This window comes from Cystoisospora suis, assembly GCF_002600585.1.
Source record: "Cystoisospora suis strain Wien I chromosome Unknown contig_1083, whole genome shotgun sequence".
Classification (NCBI taxonomy): Eukaryota; Apicomplexa; class Conoidasida; order Eucoccidiorida; family Sarcocystidae; genus Cystoisospora; species Cystoisospora suis.
This window is the reverse complement of record NW_027153884.1, coordinates 56568-76849: the sequence shown is the minus strand read 5'-3', so window position 1 is coordinate 76849 and position 20282 is coordinate 56568. Positions and strand designations below refer to the sequence as shown.

Genomic DNA, 20282 nt, shown 5'->3' with positions numbered 1-20282 from the left:
CAAGACACGTTTACCTATGGCATGTCCGGTCAAAAGTCCAGTTATAATATGAAGTTCGCATGTCTTCTGGTACTGTGAGATCAGACTATGCATGGTATGCTTGAGGCTGCAGACATTCAGAGATCATTGCTGTTTACGGTGTACTCCCGAGAAAACTGTTTAGCCTATCACTGATATAATTATTGCCGAAGTACTCATGAGACGTTGGCAAACATAGCCCTCGGCATGTTGACCAAGAATGCCCGTCGAGGCTGCTTGCTAACCCGAAGTGGCGCTAGCCTCTCCAGGGTTTCCGGGTCCAAACTGGGTGATGTCAGGTTCTGTCTTTTCTACGTGGACTCCGGTGTCTTACAGTCAACTGCACATGGTAGTACCCCGAGGAGGGCCACGTGATCACGCTCATCAGGAGGTGTGTTCCGCAGCAACGGTATTGCTTCCGAGCAAAAGCAAGTCCGGCACCAAACGAAGTCCATCAGCTTTTCATATCCTTCGCACGGTTCCCATCTTATCCCCTGAAGTACCCCTATATTCTGCCCACAGCCAGCTGAGTTGCTGAAGGGACCGTTTCTGTGATGCAGGACCTCGGATCGCTAATTGCTGGTAAAACAAAAGCGAGTATCGCTTGGTATGAGCTGTTGACTACATCGTCCTGAACCAATCGCGATGAGTCGTTCTACTGACGGCTTCAGCTGACTGACGAAGAGACAGCCCTGGCCACACTGGCCTCCACCTCACAGCCCCTAGGAAACATTGGTTCTTAGAGAACCACTCAGGCGCTCTACCAAAAGGAGCTTCCACGCTACACACTGGATTCCGAGTGCTAGACCATGGGTCCAGAAACTGACAAGCGTCATTGGCTCAGCTGCGGTGCCGCGGGTGTCGGTTGTCTCACCGTGAAGCCACTTGCTGGTGGGGACAAGAGGTCCCTTGCAGCCCAGGAAAGGTCCCTGTCCCCCAGGATCTGCTGCTTGGATTTTTCAACACACCGCTAGCAAACAATATCGTGAAGCCGAAGTGAAGAACCCAGTCTTAGGGTCTGGCCGCTTGTTATCGACCGGCGAAAGTGACCTCTGGAGCGGGCCCGCATGCAATGAGGAGAGGCGTTCGAGTGCTGTTAGGGTTTAATGCTTCGCATTGGGCGGGTGCAGGCAAGAGTCTACACTTTTGCAAGAGTTTCAAATTCTTCAGATGTTCCCGGTAAACATAAACATGGCACTGAGCTGAATGCATAGGATAGCTTTCCCGGGAGGGACACCGAGGCTAGCTCGCAGAAACGAGCCATGCAGGCGCCTCCCGTTGTAGTGTGGCCTCCCGGCGCGCTGTTACCAGTGCCAGCTGCTTTGCATTGCTTGCTAGATGACAACGCAGCAAGACACAAAGCAGCTTGACCGAAAAATCTTCAAATCAAGAAAGCAGTGTGGTCGTATTTTTTATCCTGCTCTGGGATGAAAACTAGATTTGTCGAACACGGTCTTCTTCCCTGCTTCTCAACGCCAGCTTGGGGCCGGAGATCCAACGCCGAATCAGCGGACGAGCCGAGCCCCTTCCTGGTTTTTTACCACGCAAGCTCGATATCTTTTCTCCAAGGAAACGGTGGAAGCTTCTACCCTACATTCCAGTCGGAGGAGACGTGTTTACTTTTTATCACTGTTCCGGCGTCCGCGCCTTCCGGGGCGCTGGTCCGGCCGACTAGACAGGCGCTTCACCTTTTTCTCCCGTTAAGTGTCGTTCAGTCCGTATCTCTCTGGTTTGCACACGCGCTCTCTTTTCTAGACGCCTCCCAGAAACGTTGGCTTCTTGTCTGCGGTGTCACGCCTTGCCACTCCTCGATTTCGGCCTACGTGCGCCTTCCCCCTGATCTGCCGGAGAAAGAATCTCCCTCCTTCCCCATGTTCTGCTCGGTGGATCTACGACTACTTCTTCCTTACCTTCGTCTACCCTCTCGAGCGCCACTTAGCAAAACTTCTCGAGTCCCGGAGCTCCTGTTTTCCCACACTCGAAATATGTGCGTTCGTATTTGCAGTTGGGAATCTATTCGGTGGCTCCACCTTTTGGTGTTTTCTTTTCACGTATGTACTATACTTCATCCATCGATGTACCGTCACGAGCAGTGAGAAATACCGTGCAAAGTCCACGTTACCGCGTAGCTAGGTCCCACTAGTTTTGGCCTTCTACTTTCTCTGTTCCTCAGTCGTAACACCTATTTTATGAGGACCTCGCGGGTACACCCCGCACCGAGAGGGGAGTGGATCGCGATGACGGTGGCAGTGCAGCTACCATCCTCTGCGGTTCAACTTTATGTATATTAGATGTGTTGCTTGCCACTTCAGAGAGCAGGTACTGAAGCTGTCGGTGATGAGTACTTCGCGAGGCGGCGAAAGATATCCGGCAAACTTGCTCCAACAGCGAGAAGCTCTCAGTACGTGACCCAGCATTACCTCTTGAATGTTACCGCAACGGCCATAACCTTGTTTCTACCTCGTCCCTCTCTCCCTCACAGGCCTAGCTGTGTGTGCTCACTGCGGGTGGATGCGGACCGAAGAAACAGAGGAACTTTCATAGGAGCCCGGTTTCACGCCCAAGGTGGCGGTGGTTGCGGGAACCACACCCGAGAAAACGCTAGGCCGGCCTGACAAGCACTTGGGGCGTCTTCCGAACGTCGCAGTTAGCTTGTAGGCGTCCCCCTAGGGGGGCGGGGGGGAAGGTCGATTTTCGCGTCAGTAAGAACAGCTGAATCTGCTTAGGCTCCAGGCGTACAGAGGGAGGGGTCGAGAGCTCCGCACGAGCGAACAACACGGCGGTGCGAAAGACAGGCACAGTGGACTTGGCTGAGCATGGAGATATGCAGCCTCCGCCGGCCATGTCGGTTGCCTCTCAAGACCGCAGGAGCAGTAGCTGATTCAGCAGCGGGTCTGAGCTCCTGCATCCTGTCGTTTTCCCCGGGGCGCGCCTGGGCAAGGAACTCTTCTGCCTTGTGCGATTTCTTCCCGAGCAAAGTCGTGCCTTCTTTTACGTCATGGCCAGTGAGGAGCTTTCCCTTGACTCCCTCGCTCGGTTGCGTCGCCCCGCAACGTTCTTCTGGTAGTGAAGAGCAAAGGGTCAACTATGATGGGGGGTCAGAAACGGGAAGAGGTCAGAAGGGTGCTCGTGGACCACCGCGGTTCAGCAGACTCCAACGACATTGGTCTGCAGAAGCGGCGTACGAGGAGATCTCGGGAAACCCATGACGAGGGGAGAATAGGCGAGCCCTCAGAACCTGACCCAACTGCCGATTTTCTTTTGAGACAGTTTGATTGTTGGGGGTCCGGGAGATTTATATGCGGCTGCACTCACCTCCGTATCTCAGCAACTCACGTCAGCGTCTCACCCTCCTTGTCTTCCTCTCCTTTGCCCACGTGTCATCACTCTTATTCCCCGCCATGCTCTTTTCACTTTGTATCCTGCTGGTCTAAGGGGTTACAAAGGCGCCTTTCACGCTCTTCGGCGTGTTCTCTTGACAGCTTAGCTTCTTTCTCGGGTCCTTGTCCGGGGTTGCTCATGCTGCCGAGTCAAGCTTCTTGGCGTTTTTGTCGCTCCCGTTGCTGCCGGTCACCATCGTCGTCAAAAATCGATATGCCACGCTGTCTTCGGCGTTTCTTTTCCGCACCGCCACGGACGCAGGCAATCTCCTCTACTATCGTTTACCCTTCCCCCCTTTCTTTTCAGTCTTATTTATCTCCCCAAAAGTCACGTGGAGGCTACTTAAACTTACAGTCTGCTGTCTCGAATCCCTCTTTTTCTTTTGCTTTCCTCCGTTCTGTTCCCCGAGGGACTGGACCCTTGCGGCAGCGCCTTCCTTCTAAACACAGGCGAACTATTTCGATACAGTGCTCCCCGCCATCCTTGTCGCTTTTTCTCTTTACTTCTCTTATCCGTATCAGACTCGTTCTTCTCTCCACTCCGTTGCCGTCCTTGTCCTTGAGAGGCTATTTTAGATCTTCTTCCGCTACTGGTCCTGACATGGGTCGCAGTTCCTCACGCGTCGTGCCGCTTGACTTCATGGAGGTGTCACAGTGCTTCAGGGCGCTGTGCCACACGACGTCGTTCTCCCGAGATGGTAGGATAGGGGAGAGATTCTCCGGATCTGCTCCGGCGTCACACGCTCCTAGTAGTTTCGCGGCATCTTTTCAGGTTTACTCAGTCTTATGCAAAAGGCCAAGCGACCGCCCTGCGGAGCGCTGGCGAGACTTTGCGACGTTTTCGGGCAAGACACGTCTCAATTTCGTTTTCTTGCTTAGCAGGCGCACCGGCAGCTCACTGAGTCGCTCTTCCAAAGAACACCCGCGGACAGGGAAGAATTGCATGGAAATAGGGGGCTACTACGTGATAGTCCACGCACCTCAGGGCTCCCAGCAAGCCTTGAGGTTCCGGGGGAAGCTCACCGAACCTGGAAAAAGCACTCCTTGTCATGTTTCAGAACGGAGGCGGAAAACGATACAGCCGGGTAACACACTGAGCAGCAGTCAGCGCTACTCGGGGGTGGGAGTCGCTTTCGTTTCGTGGAGGAAGGGCGCTGGCATTCTGGCTTCTCTGCATTCAGGGGCTAGCAGTCTCGTGACTTCCACAGTGCAGTCCAAGCGTCATCAGCGGTGTAACTGGAGGAGTACGTTCCGCATCTTAACTGCTACTAGTACAGATACTCTCCTGTTTCTCTTGGAGTTGCCGCGCTGCCTGCGGGTGTCGTCTTCCGCGGGACGGAAGAAAACAGGCCCGCTGGGGTCCTGTCAGCAACTTGCAATCGACAAAAACGTTTTCTTCTGCTGGGGCTTCGGGAACGGTTCCCCTCTTGAAAGCATAGGAGTCAGATTCCTGTTGCGCAGTTTGTTGTGCACTGAGGGAGGTATTGGCGTCACGCGGGTTTACCTGGGTTGGCCCGCGAGGAACGTACTCCCTTATTGTGGAGGCCATGAGGCGAGCAAGAGTGAAGAGGCCGTTTCCTTGGAATGCTGGGGAGCCGAACTGTATGCACGGCATGATTCGGGCATGTCTTTGCCTTTACAGGAGATTGCAGCATTGTCGACCAAGGGTCAGGACAGTGCACAACTTGCCAGATGCTCTATATCTCGATACACCTGCGAAACAGAAGAAGAGGCACTGGTCGGTATTGGGGGCACCCGGACGCGTTGGAAGGACGTGACCTGGACGGATGTGCAAGAGGAGAGCGAAGGCCGTACCCGACCGGAGTCAGATTCGGGGATGCGAGGCGAAATGTTTCCAGTGGGGGAGATGAGATCTTCACCCTCGACACAGTTTTATTCTTGCCTCTCCGTGATGTCTTGCTCTCCGTCCCTTTCGTCTGCAACGCCGGGTTCTGCTACCCGTTGCAAGCTTCCCGGTGAAGCTTGTATCTACTGTCGCGTATCTTCTATCTCTCGTTTGAACTCCTCGGCCATCCTTCCGCGCTGGAGAGAATTGGCTTGCCGTGCCGCCTCCGGGATCCCTTCTTCCCCGTCCTCGCTTGGTCCGAGCTGCGCCCTACAAGTCCCTCTTTTCCCTCCTGTTCTTCCGTCAGCTGTCTGCCGTATGCCCCCGCTGTGTAGCTCCAACCCTTCTCCTAGAACGCATGCAGCTCATTCACATCGGTCGTCTCCCGGATCTCCTTCTCTTTCTTTTCTGGTGTCGCCCGCTACGCCATCGTCTCCTTACCTTTTCACCTTGGCTCCTAACCGATGCCCGACCCGTACTGCCTGTCGTGCTCTTCCTGCTCCACCTCCCTATGTGTTTTTCTCCGTCCCCGTCCACGGGCAGCCGCCACCTACGAACGGTTCTCCGCCGGTCGCTGCTCGTGAATCTGGTGAACGCCTCGCCCCTGAAGAATTTCAGCTCGAAAGGGCCTCTCCAGGGGGGCACCGTTTTTACGGCGGCGACGACGACGGTGACGATTCCACTAAGCCGGGATACAGCTTTGAACCACATACTAACGGCACTCCGTATTTCTCTTATCCTTCGGGTGAACAGATGGCGGTTTCGAGTCTCCACGGACAGGATTCACGAGGGGGGTTATACTGGGAACCATCGCCCCGGCCCTCCCGTTTTCCGCGGTGGAGTACTAATCCGGATGATGCTTCTTATCGCAGCTTTGGAATGCGAGCATTCGACTCCCCACGAGACGTGCCAAATGTTACTGTCACCCCCCCAACTTGTTCTCTGTCCGGAGGAGTAGCAGATACGTTTTACCATCATGAAAGCACGGGAGGCCCGCTACCGGTTCTCGAAGGGGACGAGGATGAAGATGACGCCTTGTTTATTCCTCGCCCCAGGCCTTCTTTTCTTGCTGATAGGGGGCCGGAGATTGCCCGAGGGCAAGAAGTAGCTCACAGAGAGGCAGTCTCAAACATGTTTCGATTGGATGATGCTCCTGTTCTTGTAGTCAAACCGAAACAGCAAGTAGAAAAGCGTAGCAAGACTTCGAGAATACGGTCGCTGTTCCGGAATGTGATGACTCGCAGCCGCGGAGGAGGGGACCGCATGGCTCAAACACGTTCTGCGACGCTAGATATGGGTGGCACCAGCTGGGTGGAGGCGGACGCTCTTGGGCAGACGCCAATGAGCGAAATAAGCTCCGGGCAGAGGTTGGGTCTCAGCTCAGAGAGCACGTCGTATGAGGCCTCCGGTATCGGAGTGACAGACGAACAATCAGACGCTCTCTGTCGACCAGGCTCTTTATCTTGGAGTGTGGAGCTACCTTTAGAGGCAGACGGCAGGCCCAGCCCCAGGCTCCCGCCTGACGAGAGGCTGAACCCTAGCGGGCAGAGTGGAAGACTCACCCCTACCGTCGGCGCTGCCGCCAGGAGAAGCTCAAATAAGGAGGGGGAGCATCAAGCGGAGGGCGACGCCCGGCCTTCTCCGTGTCCTGACAAAAGGGCTGGTAAGCTGAGTAAGGAAGCAAGGAGCTCCGAGAAGAATACGGAAGTGAAGAGAGGGTCGACGATCGAAGTTGCGGATTCGTTCTGGTGTTGTTGCCCCTGTGTCGATGCCCCGGATAGCGAGGGACGTGAGCGCATTTCGACAGGGAGGCGGAAGGAAAGGCGGAGCTCTTCAACGAAAAGGCCGAGAAGATCCACCTCGAGACGAAAGGTTTCGACTGATGAGAAAAATTACCCGTTGAAGGACCAGAAAAACAGGATGCGAAGCAACTGAGCAGAACGGTGGCTCTTGGGCCCTTGTGCGGGGGTCCACCGCGAGCTTTTGATATCTCTAAAAGGTGCGGAAGAACGGTGCCGAGTGGTGAAGAGAAGTGTCGTTTTCCTGTCAACGTGGATACGCGAGTGCGATGATTCAGAACTAAAACACACCTCTCCTGCGCCTCTTTCCCCACCATAGGCAGTGCGCGCCATCGTTCTGTTTCTCACTGGCGGCGTTGCGTTGCGTCCTCCAACTTGATAAAACTGAAAGTCAAGTATCAGGGTCGGCCTTAGCGGCCCTTGCTTCTGCCGAACGGGACGCACTCGCTTGCTGGTGCATGAGCGAGCTGTGAGTGCCTTCAAATGTGCTACCACCTGCCGTAGCGCTACCGGTGGAAAAAGGTTCACGTGCTAACAGGGATGTAACCGCCCCCGCAGGCATGGGGTTCTGCCTGGGTAGCCGTGTCAGTACGTAGGCTTGTAGCGCATGACGCGAGTTTCCCGTCAATGGGTCTACTGGATCCCGCAGGTTTCAAGGAGCGGATGCCAGGATACTCACGTGACAGCTCGCATGCGTGGTGCTTAGATGGCTTTTACCAGGTCCGGACAGCCGCCATTCACATAGTCGTCTATTGAGGAAGGAAGTTGTACGGTACCTCCTCATTCCCATTCCGCTTTTTCACTTTTTCTTCATGGGCGTCTTGAGCTCTTATAGGTAATGTCATAGGTGTTTGTCTGCTTGGGGAAGAGGGGATGACTGGTGCGAAACACGGACCCCCTCCAGGCCTCATCCGAAATCCATGCAGTAGCACCTCCTCCGGCTGTCCATTCGTATGGCGCTGCCGCTTCGAAAGTTTCTTTGCTGTTGGACTTACGCGGGTCTGGATTTGGCTTTCCTCTGGTTGACTGGCCACCATCAACCTGCAAGATTTGGAGGCAAGCTACCACGGACATAAGCTAAAGCCTCGAGCACGGCGGAAAGCTCCCCGACAGACGCGCCTGTACCCGGCCTAGGTTACACTACCTTGTCACATGTTCAAAGAGAAGGGGAGACCAAGTAAGATGGCGCAGCCTCCAACAACAGAAGTGCCACGCATATCGGAAAACAAGTGGGGTTCCATAGTCAACGCGGTCGCAACAGGAAAGGGAGGACGGCAAGCGTACAGCGGGGGTTGTACAAAAGGTGACACCGATATATAGCCTGGACAGGAAGAGACTACCCAGTCAACCTCTGCTCAAACAGTTTTTCCTCCTTCTTTACTCTCGTGGGTCGGACGTCACGACGGAGTTCCGAGGAAACGGAAGACTTCCCGTGTTTGTGTGATAGCTCCGGTTCCCGTGCTTATTTTTTCGCGGCTGAAAAAGACACACCTTGGAGTGTAGGCGGCGAGTTGACTGCATCGGGGGGAGGACACCAGCAAAACCGAGTTCAGCGGTACTACGCCTTGCAGACGGAATGAAGGGACAGCCACCCTGGTCATTCGTACCTTCTTTTCGCGAATTCCTGTTTCGGGGATGCTGTGTGATGCGATTACGATGACGGGCTGCTGGCGACAAAGTCCCGGGCTCGCTCGCGCGGCCTTCATGCCAGACCCCGAAGGGGCTCCGAGGATCCTCCCCGGTCTGCTAGCCCATCTGACGGGAGGCGCTGCTCAAAAGCTCCTCTGAAGAACGCTCCCCCCGCTTTGGCGGTGACCTACGACACGTTCGCCACGCGGTACTCGGCTTCGCTATAGTGACTACAAATGCAACCTTTGTCGACCCAGAAAGAAAGAACCAGGGAGATCAGTCTAGAATTATTAATGACGTGGTCTGTTTTCTATTCGACCCTCCCATGTCGATAGGACATTGATCATGCTGACGACGATGACCACTCCCTATGAGTTCCCCACGATGAACCGAGGTTAGGCTTGTCAAAACCCTTACTGACCGCGTGATTTACTTGTGCAAGGAAGACATTAGGCCCTTTGCTAGCGAAACCACTCCTCAGATGGGAGAAGGGCCGGAGGAGGATCGTGGCTCTCTAGCGGCGTGAGACGTTGTTGCCTCGACCGCCGCGGCACAGGACTTCTGTCCCAGAGAGAAAGAAGAGTGAAAGGCGAAGACAGTTGGGTCACCTTGCTCAAAGAAAGTTCGATCCTGGCCTTTCCTTCTGGTACCTCCGGTCCCTTGCTGGAGGTCTAGAACTACTTATTTTGTGACCCGTACTGGTTCCACGTTGTTACCTTCGGTCTGAAATTTGTGCCGCGCCCCGCTTAAAGAGTTCGTGATGCGACCTGAGATGAAGCCGGGTTGAGCATCACAACAAAGCGCAAGTGATTATGCAGCCTGCGTACTGGGTGTAAATGCCCACGTCGGTTTCTCCAATCCAGTCGTCATGCACATTCTCAGGCGTCTTCTCGCCGCCGCCCAAAATCTCCCCGGTATCCGCCTCTGTGCAGGTGGAGGCCAGCTCCTTGTACGCGCCCCGGATCCTCTGCGGGCGGCGCCTTCCGCGCATCTTGTGATGCGACTTAAATGAAGCCCAACGAGTAATGCGAGAATCCATCTGTTCTTGGCACCGCCTGCTCGTCCGGCCCCTGTAGGTGTTGAAGTCAATCTGTTTGGACAGAGATAAGGTCGGCAACAGGCGAACAGTGACAGGGAGAGCTTCTGACCTCTTAGGGCCGACGGAAAAGGCGACGATGTGGCATTACCTGGGCTTGGACACCCAGCTGTACAGAGGAGTCCGCGACAGAGAAACGACAGAGACTACTAGGCGGCAGACAGAGGTGAGAGGTGAGCGTGGCTTGCCTAGGTGTAGCCCCAAAGCTGTGTGAGCGAGGAAGCACGAGTAAACACCGTCAAGGACCGAATTTTGGATGGTAGTTGGTCACACGCGGTGAGGTGTTGAAGCTTAGGGCAAAAGTCTCAGACGTGCTGGATTACTCGGCGGGCCCCCGATACACGTGCCACACTGTCATGGCCAGCTGGCAAGACGCAGACAGTGTATGTCCTCCTGTTGTCGCCAATTTCTCCAGCGCATGCAACGCCTGCGTAATGTACGAGCTGCAGACCCTTAGCTTTCCGGTCGTTGGTAAGAAGCAGTGGCAGCCACCGTGGCCCCCGTCTGCATCAACTAGCTCACCAGCGAAGTCTCTCCTACATATGGGTCGACCGGTCCATACCGGACAAAAACTGTCATCGAACTGACTCAGATTTTGCAGCTCCTCATAAAAAGACAGCGTCGAGAGCTGTTGTTGGTAGTTGACTTCGGTCAGTTCCTTTCCGTCCTACGCCTCCGCATAGCCGCAGGCCTGTGAACAAGATGCGCGATCTAGCACACTGCATGCACCGGACAATCTCCGGGCACACCCGCGGTGTTTCGCTGGCCCGCTTCTTTAGCAGCGTCAGGCCCACCAATTCCTGTCCTCTGCTTCAGAATAGCGAAGATGTTTCTCGGGCACTGCTTTGTCACGTTTCAGCTGCAGAGCCAGACTCCGGGTGAGGACGTGAGGCCTCCCTGTCGTGTAGGATTACGAGAATTTTTCCTGAGAAGCGCAGAAGAAAGTGGAGATGCTCAAGTTTCATCAGGCTTCAACACATGGAGGATCCGGCATTGGACATGGCGTGTGCCGGTTCCCTCGTGCACCGCCCCGGTTTCTTGGCCGTGACAGGAGATAGCAGCCTCAGCAAGTAACATCTTTGGACGGGACGACCGGTTCGGACCCTTAGCCGAACCTGTGCGGTAGTTGACGCAGCGGGGTTTTGCTTATCTTGTCGCTTTCGTTGGCTCAAAAGAATTTCACTCGTCTTTTTCTGCTCACATCTTGCATGTAAGTCCACGTTACACAGCGTGGGTCCAGCTGCAGCACCGCCGCAATCCTTTCCTTTTCGGACTTGTGTGCTTCCGCGCCGATGCTACTCTCGTCAGATCTGTGTCTCATCTACGCTGTATTTGTACGACTACTCGTGCTTACCAAGTATTGCAGTAGCGCGACCGGGTTCCATGCATGAACACAAGCAACACCATAATATCCTTCTGTTTTAATAGAGAAAGGAGATCTATATATCTAATGTACAAAATCCCTTGTTTTTTCCATGACGAACTGGTCGCCTTTATCCAGCGCTGTGTATGGTTATGCCGAACCTTCCCGGGGTTGCACGTAGAATCAATCACCCTGCTTTGCTTAGCGTAGTGTCACATGCTGTAAACACGCGTCCCTCGACCATCCGTATTCTTTCTTACTCGTCTTTCTAACTTTCTTACAGTCGTTCACCAATGAATCGTTCATCCCAACTGCCTTTCCGACACGCCCAATGCGGTCGTCTTCCGTTGTCGTCCTGTAGCACCGTCGGAAATCCCGCCTCCCTCCGTATTTCAGCCTCTCCTTCTTCTTGTCGGGTCTCGGAAAAGAAGGTCGACAACCCGATCTTTCCAACTCCTGAGGCGACTCCCTGTGTGTCCCAGCAGCAACCAACTACGCCAGCCACGACGGGTACCCTGCGACGTTCTCGACTGTCGTGCTGTGTGCTTTTCACTTGTTTCTTGGGATTCTGTCTCTTCCTGTGTACCTTCCTCGCTCTCCACAGTTCTCGTAACTCCATTGTTTCTCGGTTGATTTACAAGGAGACGGGACGAGATGGTTCCCAAGGGGGACAAGCAGGTCATAGACGGACTGGGACTAAGTCTCGAGGAGGGATTGTGGACTTGCGAAAGGAGAAGGAGGAGGACAGACCCTCATCATTCTTTGACTTCCTTGGTCAATGGATACCAACTGGTCATTTAAGCACTTATCGAAGAAACCAGAGTCGTCCCGAAGCAAAAGAGGATCATCACAATGCCGACAGGGGAGCATTTGAAGTCTCGCTCGCACAGCACGGCTCTAGTCCTCTGCCTTCGGACGTCAATCTACCAGCGCGCCCCCGGAGAAGGGGACATCACAGTGAGGAAGAGAGCGATGGAGAACCTTCCGATGAAGAGGAGGAGAGACGCAGTTCGGCAAAAAGACATGGCGGTGGCGAGGGTCGTCCTCACCCAGTCAGCGCACTTTCAGGAGGAGACAACAAGGACGAGAAGGATGGAATACAGGTGGATAGCCACGGATATTCGAGAGAAGACCAGGGTGGTTTTTCCTCCCATCTGAATCTTCCTTCGGAAGACGATTTGTTGGTTGTGGATGATGAAGAGGCGAAGGAATGGATTGAGCTTCCAGCTGGTGCTCCAATCCGCAGGCGGAGCTGGAACTTCGAAGATGAGGAGGAAGAAGAAGATGCCACACTAGGCAATCATAGTCCGACACACCCAGTGGCGAGGGACAGCCAAGTGAAGAAGAATGTGATAGAGGACACAGAAGGTCTTCCTGAGGACAACCACGTAGTCAGCTCAAATCAGGGGGATACGCCAAAGAGAGGCAACAAAGAAGATGCACCTGGCCAGGCAGTGGAGAACATAGACCGGAAGCACTTAGATCCGTTTTCGGATATCTTTGTATCGTCTTCCGGAGTGTCCTTATTCCCAGCCAAGCGTCTTTGTCAGTGTTTTCGAGATCCTGCGTCTCTTACAGCTCTTCTGAAGGCTTTGCAAACAGAAGGAGAAAGCGTACCCTCCAACCACGGAAGAGAGGAAGGGGGTAAACAGTCATCATTAGAAGGTGTCCCTAGCTTTCTAGCTACGACAGCGAAGTACGGGAGCAATGACCGTAAGGGGACGGTAGAGAAAACTCAAAAAGCTGTGGACGAGCTTATGAAGACGATGGATGAGAAGTTTCGATTTCGGGCTGTTCCACATCTTCCATCTCTTTTTCCGGAAGCGTTTAGTTCGTCTCCCGCTTCTTCACGAGATCAAGGCCCAGCAGGCTACGACACAGAAAATGGAGAGTCCTCGACACGAGCCTTTTCGTCCTCTCCTTCGTATGACGCGGGGGGCGCTTTGCCTGAGGTCCTCATCGAGGAACGAGCGAAATTAGCAAAGAACAGAATAGGGACGAAAGAGATCCGTTCGGTTCATTTGGCTTCACTTCTTGCGTCTCCATATGTCTCGGATACCCCCCTATTGCATGATTTGTCGTATGCTGATTCATTACGAAGCTCCATGCCGGGCTTCGACATTCTTCGAGAGTTTACTGAGAAGACACCGAGTCCGTCTGTAGATGCGCTTCCCTATTCTGGTTTTCTTCGAGCTGAGAGGAATGGAAAAGATTCAGTTGTTCTTCCTTCTTCGGATAGGAGAACGTACGCACATAGTTTATTGTTCTCATCACCCTCACTTCCATCACCATCTTCAGATGGAGATGAGTTGTGCCAGACGGCATCCGTGGATGATATTCTCTTCAATTACGCCTTTCCACCCTCTCCTTGGGAGGACTTTCCTTTCTTACGTCTCGGAGACACCGGATTGGACAGCGCTGTACAGCAAGAGCAGCTTCTGTCTCGCCTGTTGATTTTCTCCGCAGTTCCCCGACACCGCGTTCCTGCGCATCAAGAGCGGAAAGGAGCTCGCTCTATGAATAGCGCCGTGGAACTGGAGCGGGGGAGAGAGAAGGTAAGACCTGAGGACGAGAGAGGGAGACAGCCAGAGAAGGATGAACATGAGAGAGGACAGGAGGGGGATGATGGAGGTGAAGTTCAGGCTGACCGGAACGAAAGAGGTGAAGGTTCTTCGCCAGACCAAGTGTCGTACTTTTTCGCTCCATTGCTTGCCGCGACTCTAGTAAGGCAGTCTCTAAGGTGTGCGAAATCTGCATCGGAGATCTCAAGGGTAGACACCGAACACGCAGAGGATCAGGAAGGCAGGATGGGTGGTGGTGAACGAGAAGGTGAGGGCGAAGAGACGAAAGAAAAAATCAAAGGTAAGGAGGATGATGAGAGGATAAGGTACTACCAAACACCCGAGACGCAGGCGGTGGAAGAGAGAAGAGAAGGTGCAGGAGAAAACAAAGGAGATACGACAGGACGACGGAGCAAACAGAGAGAAGGGAATACAGCTGTAGGAATGCAGGATGACGACCACAGAGTTCCAGCAGCAACATCAGCACAGACACTGTCGTCAACAACGCCTGGTAAGTCCAGGCGTTCCCCCGTCTACAAGCAGTGTGTTTGCCGTTGACACCGATGTGCCACAAGTCCTTCCGGTATAGTTTCTTCTGTCTGGTAGTGTAGAGATACTTTGCATCCGTTGTGCATACCGGCACATTCTTTCTATGCCTCCTCGGTTGTAGGCGTTTGCCCAGAGGTGGAGGCCTCTGCGTTGTGGTGGTGAACTGTATTGTATCGTGTTCTCCCGACAGCTTGAAGAAAGCCGTCATACTTTTCCGAAGTGGCAAGCCTGGCCAGTGGTAGGGGTCGGAGTTTTTGTCTCAAAAAAGTGTTGGACTGTAGTGATACTCACTTCTTCTTCGTGTCCCTGCCCCAGCGTTCCTCTTCGCAGACATACAGAGACATACCCACTGCCGGCCGGGTTCTTGCTAACGTCTCAACCACGGCTACCCTGAGTGTAGAAGCGTCTGTTAGCCGTATCCGGGTGCTCTTTTTCCTGCGACGCCTCAGCTGCCATAGAAAGTCTGGTCTACAAACAAATGAGTCAGAAGAGAGAGAGTCTGTCTTTGCTGGGCACTCGAGCAACACAGCCACTCGACGTGATTCGGCTGCTGAACACAACGGGCCGTGTGGCTGGAGACTGATTTTTAGCGCTGCTTAGCCAACCGGGCATCTCACTTCGAGGAGCACAGAAGAGGGCGGTCGACTACATCTGTCTTGGGAGTCCTGTGTCGATTGTTTTGTCGGTTCATAGAGAGACAGGAGACTGATTCTACTGCGGCAGCTTTTCGAGCGGCTTCTCTTCGGGTAGGGCTACTGCAGCGCTTGGCTGACGCAAGTGTCTCTAGCCCCGTGCACCGAAGCGATGAGCTGAAGCAGGGAGACCCCGGCCGTGTGCCTCTATCGCGCCGTAGATCTAGTACTGCAGACCTCTCCTCTGAGTCTAATTCTTTCCCAACCCCGTCTAGGCACCGCCTTGTCTTTTGGCTGGCTTCTTTTCCGCTTTCTTATCTCAATTCCAGCGCTCTCTGGTCATCTGCAGTTGAGAAACCCAGCGGGGACTCTAGTCAGTTTCCGAGAAGCAGCAGCTTGCAGGTCGGAGAAGAAGTCGAGGGGAGGAGAGTCCATCACGAGTCTCAAGAAGCTGCCGACGCGAGGAAAGGCCACCAGGATGTTCTGAGGCCGGAAACAGGCATTGCTAGATTGGTCTTAGATGCGAGAGTCCTCTCTTCTGGGGCATCTCCGCTGGTTGACCCGGACCCTTCGTATCCGGCTCTGAGCCAAGTCATCCACGCTTTTTCCGAAGTGGCAGCTGAGCTGCCTATCACAAGAGATCCAGTATACGACAGCCAAGCTCCCGCTTCTGACCCGCTGCCTGCTCTGAGCAAACCGGTGGCCTCACCACCTTCTCATTCGGACAGAGCGACAGACCATTCATTCCTTCCCGGTTTTGACGCTCGGCACGATATTGCTCTTCCCCCGGTAACAGATTTACAGATGGCTGCAGCTCTATCTTTACAGCAGACACGAAGCAATCTCCTTAGACATTCACGACGACAGGAAGTGAAGAAGGTCGCGGACGTCCTGCTTGCTTTAGTTCCCGCTGTCTTCTTGCCTGAGGTCCTGGGCGGCACAAGACGACACTTTCTTGACGCGAATGTACGGGCAGCTGGAGAGGACTCTCTAACGCAGAAGGCTCTTGAGGCAACTCGCCGTTTGTTGGACACGTTAGCACGGAGTGATGGACCCCTTCACGTAGGTACAATAGAGACTTTTGACAAGCAGGTCCGAGACACGTTGTCTCCGGCCTTGTCGACGCAATGGGGGGTCATCCTCGCTTCATACGAAGAGACGACAAAAAGCCGGGAAAAGAACGCAGTCCTCTCTCAATGGATTGCCTTTGTTGTAAACGCGATTGCTCACGGTCGGGGTGAATTCCAGAGCCAGCCGTTGATTGGCGAACCCTGGCATCAGCAGCAGCAGCATGAGGAAATCTTATCTCCAGTGTCTGAGAAAGGAACTGCGAAAAAGACGGCAGAACTTACGACATCTACGCTAACGCACCGAGCTCCTAAACTACGTGGCGCTACACAGGGTTCCATATTTGATGTGGACAAGGATATACAGCTCGGGAGAGATGTCTCTGATTTGCTTCGGGAGATTATGGACGAAAGCCCGGGAGTTCTCGTTTTTGGAAAGAGAAAGTTTGACGTGGTCCTTTTCACACGCAGCGCTGACAGGGGGAAGCTGACACGCCTTCTTGTCGAGTCGTTCCGATCTCAGGGATTACCAGCGCGATCCTTCCGCCCAGGGGGGGAAAGCGGTAAGAAGAGCGAGAACAAGGGAGCGGAGACAGAGGAGGCACGTTTCTTAAAGGAAGGTGAGGGGGACTTTTCTTCTTCTGGGATTGCAGGGGAAGGAACGGACAAGCTTGACAAAGAAGACGCAGGAAAAATATCTAACGCTCAAAGTATGCACGATCTGGCATTCCACGATGTGGAGGCCATTGTCGCGCAAGAACTTGACAGAGGAACAGAGGTAGGAGATCTTGGTGTTTCCTCTGCGATGAAGACTTCTTCTTCCAGGGACGGTTCGGTTTCTTTTGCAACAGGCCATCACCGGAGCCCGCGCAATGAAGGGGGCACCATCGTAGGCGAGGCCAAGAAGCCAGCCGAGCCCACCTCCGTTGAAAGCCCATCGGGGCCTTCGTCCTCTGAAACTCAAAGAAGAAGAAAGAACACTTCGCTCGATGACCCCATGGGAAGTGTGCAACAGACCACTGTCGAAGGTGATTTCTTTGCTTGGGCTGCAGGGGCTATTAAGAGTTTTTTTGCCTCTCGTGCGACATTTTGTCTCTGTCCTCAAGAAGGCGGACTCCCGTCTAAATGCATCTTTGAGGCCCTCGCGCACGCGTGCATCCCCGTCGTTGTGGGAGGTGAGTATGTTCAAAACTCTAGCTTCGCTTTTTCAAAGACCAACAGGGGTACCCGCTCTTCTAATCTTTTCGGGAAAGAAGCGTACTGCAGCCGCTCTGGACAACTGCCTTGGACTAGGGACGGACAACTTGTCTCGCTGGCTCGTGCCAGGCGGTGTGACGAGAGATATGATAGGTCAGAGGGTCTCTCAGCCTTCGCTGTGTCCACTGCGAACACGCAAGGAGGGGTGTGACAGGCACCAGAAGGTGCCTGATACTTGATGAGGCACAGGGCTGCGACCCGTCTTGGTATATATTGTCTTTTGGAAGACAGTTAGGGACTGTTCTACTTTCGTTCTTGTGGTACTCCTGGTACTCAGCTTACGGCAAGCTCACGATCAGGCACGCGATTGCAAGCGTGTCACCGGTCCGGTTGGGTACTACATGTTGCAGTATCGCAGAGACTTTCGGGCGGAAGAAGCGAGGCGTGACTGTGCCGCTAGTCCTACTGGCTGCTTATGTGTCCTACAGGAGAAGACGATCTGTGGCTCGCAGGAGGCTGTCTTTTTGATTGGCTGCGCATCGCCATTTTCGTGCCGCTCAGTCACACTCATTACACTCCTCGGATCCTCTCGCTAATCCCCGATGAGGAGATCCTGGAGAGACAAAAGATGATCTGGAAAGTTCGGAAGCATTTTCTCTATGATCTGACTAGCCTCTCCGGGAGTCAGGTTCGAGGCTCCGGTCCCGACAAAGAGGACGGTAGACATTCCCACCCGGTACACGCGGATGCCCGCCGGCTCGCTTTGCTTGAGCTGGTCATGAAGACAGAATTCTGCGAGGGGGATGCGCCATGATTCTCAAGCGACTGAGCTGAGATCAAGGGAGAAAGAGGTTCCGGGAGGTGGGTTTTCTCATGCAGGTGTCCGCCTCGTGCACTGGGGCTCGTTAGTCCCTTTTCAAGGCGGATGTGTGTAACACCTGGACACCCTCCGTCCGTGCTGCGGTATTCGCCTCTGAAAAATTACCGGCCGTAGGCAGTGGCTTTGCGCCTTTCTGTGTTGGGAAGTGCGCCGGCACCCCGAAAGGTGCGAAGCTACGTATTGTACCTACCCAAACCTAGCTATTGTCGCGGCCGCAGTTTTGTCAGTGTAGCTGCATTCTGCAGCCCGTGGAGATCTGTTTCGTCTTTACGTGGGTCACCTTTTGTCTTGCTGAACGCACGAATGAAAAGCTGTGACTGCGGTTTCCCATTGCCGTGACATGTTCCCAGCAGGTTGCCGAGTCACATCCTCTTGGGTCCTTGTAATCGGTTCCTGTCTTCTTAAAAATGTTGTCCACCATCATTACTGCTTTGTATAAGGTTTCGTCCAGCGTTGCAAACAAAGTGCGAGTCCGTTCTTCCGGGGAAGCGCACCGGCCCTTGAGCGGCAAAACATTTCCGCTTGGATTCGCTTGTGGGCCGTTCCTCAAATGAAGGACGTTCAGTTGCATGGCCCGCGCGCACAGGCCACCGGGAAGATTACTGGACTGGAAGGGTGGGTCACGGGTGGATAGCTTCTAGGCTACCAGTACACATCCCTCTGGATTCCAAGTGTGTAGCCCACTACGTTTGGTGTAGTAGGTCGCACCTCGGGGGACTGCAGCCGTAATCCAACTTCAGCACTCCCTGTGACTCGCATCTAGCTGGCCTAGTACACGCGGGTACCCGAGCTGGCGCGCTTCACGTGCTGGCACATAGGCAGCTGCTTCTGGACGCTACGCAACGTTTGGCAACGCGATTCCAGCTGCCGCACCGGAGGCGAACCTACTGCAGCTGACAGACTGGAGATGTCCCTTATACGTTTCTGTGCTTCGGCAATTACAAATGTCGCCGCTGTCTAAACTTTAAGGAGCAGCCCACTACGCTACCAGCGTCCTCACACGGAGGACCGCAGAGGGGCCTGGAGGGATAATTCGGAAACACAAGCGGTTCGGAATGGACCGGCAGAAAGGGTGTCCGCCTGGCCGTACGGGGAGGGTCCTAAATTTTGTCTTCTGTTGTGCCATCACTGAGTCTCTCCAGGCCTCCGACATCTTCTGTTGCTGTTTTTTCCTGGCACCTGATAAGGAAGCTTGGCCATACTTCTGTGGGAAGATAATGCCAGCAGCTGTGTCGACCCGGCTAGCACACCCGGTACGCCCACTCCAGGGAACGCGGACGTACATCCCCATCCGAAAGAGCCTCGCAGGCGGCTAGCATGAACTCAGAACTCCACGCCTGAAAGATTTAGCTTGCATTAGCCAATGTATGCGTACCGCGTATTTTCTCCCCGCTACCTTACTTCTGCAATTCGCCGCTCCCCCGGGTCGGGGAGGGGGACGCAGCTCGCTTTTTGGCAGCCCAGCCCCAGATCAGCCAACAGCGCACAAGCAATATGGAGCACTGGAGCGGTCAGCACTCGGGAATCCGCCATTGCAGTCTTCTTGCCATCCTTTTTTTAAGAGTAAAGCACTGACCGGAATAGCAAAGCTTTAGGAACTTTCCTATTCCTGATTCACTTGTCCACACATGTGTCTAGCCGAGCAATCGTGGTTGTTGCTCTTTCTCGACCGGAAAGCAGAACGCGTTGCTCGGAGCTCTCCAGCTCTGCGACGGTGTTCCTCTATCTTTTATTGTGCAGGATGCCGAGGCGAATCATCACATCTTTGAGCGGGAACCACGTCCGCGCGCTGGCCATCTTCTGTTTTGTCGTCAATCTTCTGCTGCTGTTGTTGCTTCTGTTGAGGAAGGGTGGCTTCTTACAGCTAGGTGTCGCGGAAGCGACTAGATCACATCGACCTGACTCTCGCCAACACTGGATGCGACTGGACTACAAGGACAATGATGCGTCGGAAGCTACCGGCCAGGAAAAAGGTGAATCAAAAGGGCGCGTGCCAGTAGCGCGGAGTGCTCAGTTCATCCGATACCCCCATAATTTTTTTCTCATGAACTGGAAGCAAAACGGGAGACAACTGCGACCCCAAGGGTGCGTTGCCGTTGGCGGAATCTGCCCGGGCCCATTGAACTGTTGCCCCGGGGCCATCTGTCGTTCACATCTGACCTTTACCCGTCGTGTGCCCAGGTGTTTTCGCGCTACTCAGCTTGAACTGGAAGAAGAAATGCTCTCTCCTCCGCCGCCATTTGAGAGTGGGGCATATCGGGCCAA

General features: G+C 54.2%; 2 protein-coding genes across 2 annotated transcripts; both read left to right on the top strand.

Annotated features, from left to right (window-relative positions):
* Nucleotides 1–1159: 1159 nt before the first annotated feature.
* Nucleotides 1160–8196, top strand: CSUI_002607 (uncharacterized protein). The gene has a single exon (XM_068062807.1). It carries the CDS (start codon nucleotides 3106–3108, stop codon nucleotides 7177–7179), a length of 4074 nt encoding a protein of 1357 aa, XP_067925218.1. The 5' UTR covers nucleotides 1160–3105; the 3' UTR covers nucleotides 7180–8196.
* Nucleotides 8197–10308: 2112 nt separating this feature from the next.
* On the top strand, nucleotides 10309–19270 carry CSUI_002606 (exostosin family protein). Its single transcript, XM_068062806.1, has 2 exons — nucleotides 10309–14203; nucleotides 14935–19270. The coding sequence occupies exons 1-2, from the start codon at nucleotides 11425–11427 to the stop codon at nucleotides 17346–17348; spliced, it is 5193 nt and encodes a 1730-aa protein (XP_067925217.1). The 5' UTR covers nucleotides 10309–11424; the 3' UTR covers nucleotides 17349–19270.
* The last annotated feature ends 1012 nt before the right edge of the window (nucleotides 19271–20282 follow it).

Excerpts from the sequence above, each read along its gene's own strand:
- CSUI_002607 (XM_068062807.1), top strand. The coding sequence starts at position 3,106 with ATGATGGGGGGTCAGAAACGGGAAGAGGTCAGAAGGGTGCTCGTGGAC.
- CSUI_002606 (XM_068062806.1), top strand. The coding sequence starts at position 11,425 with ATGAATCGTTCATCCCAACTGCCTTTCCGACACGCCCAATGCGGTCGT. Across the intron at positions 14,204-14,934 it reads ACTGTCGTCAACAACGCCTG|AGAGACAGGAGACTGATTCT; the intron begins GTAAGTCCAGGC and ends GTCGGTTCATAG.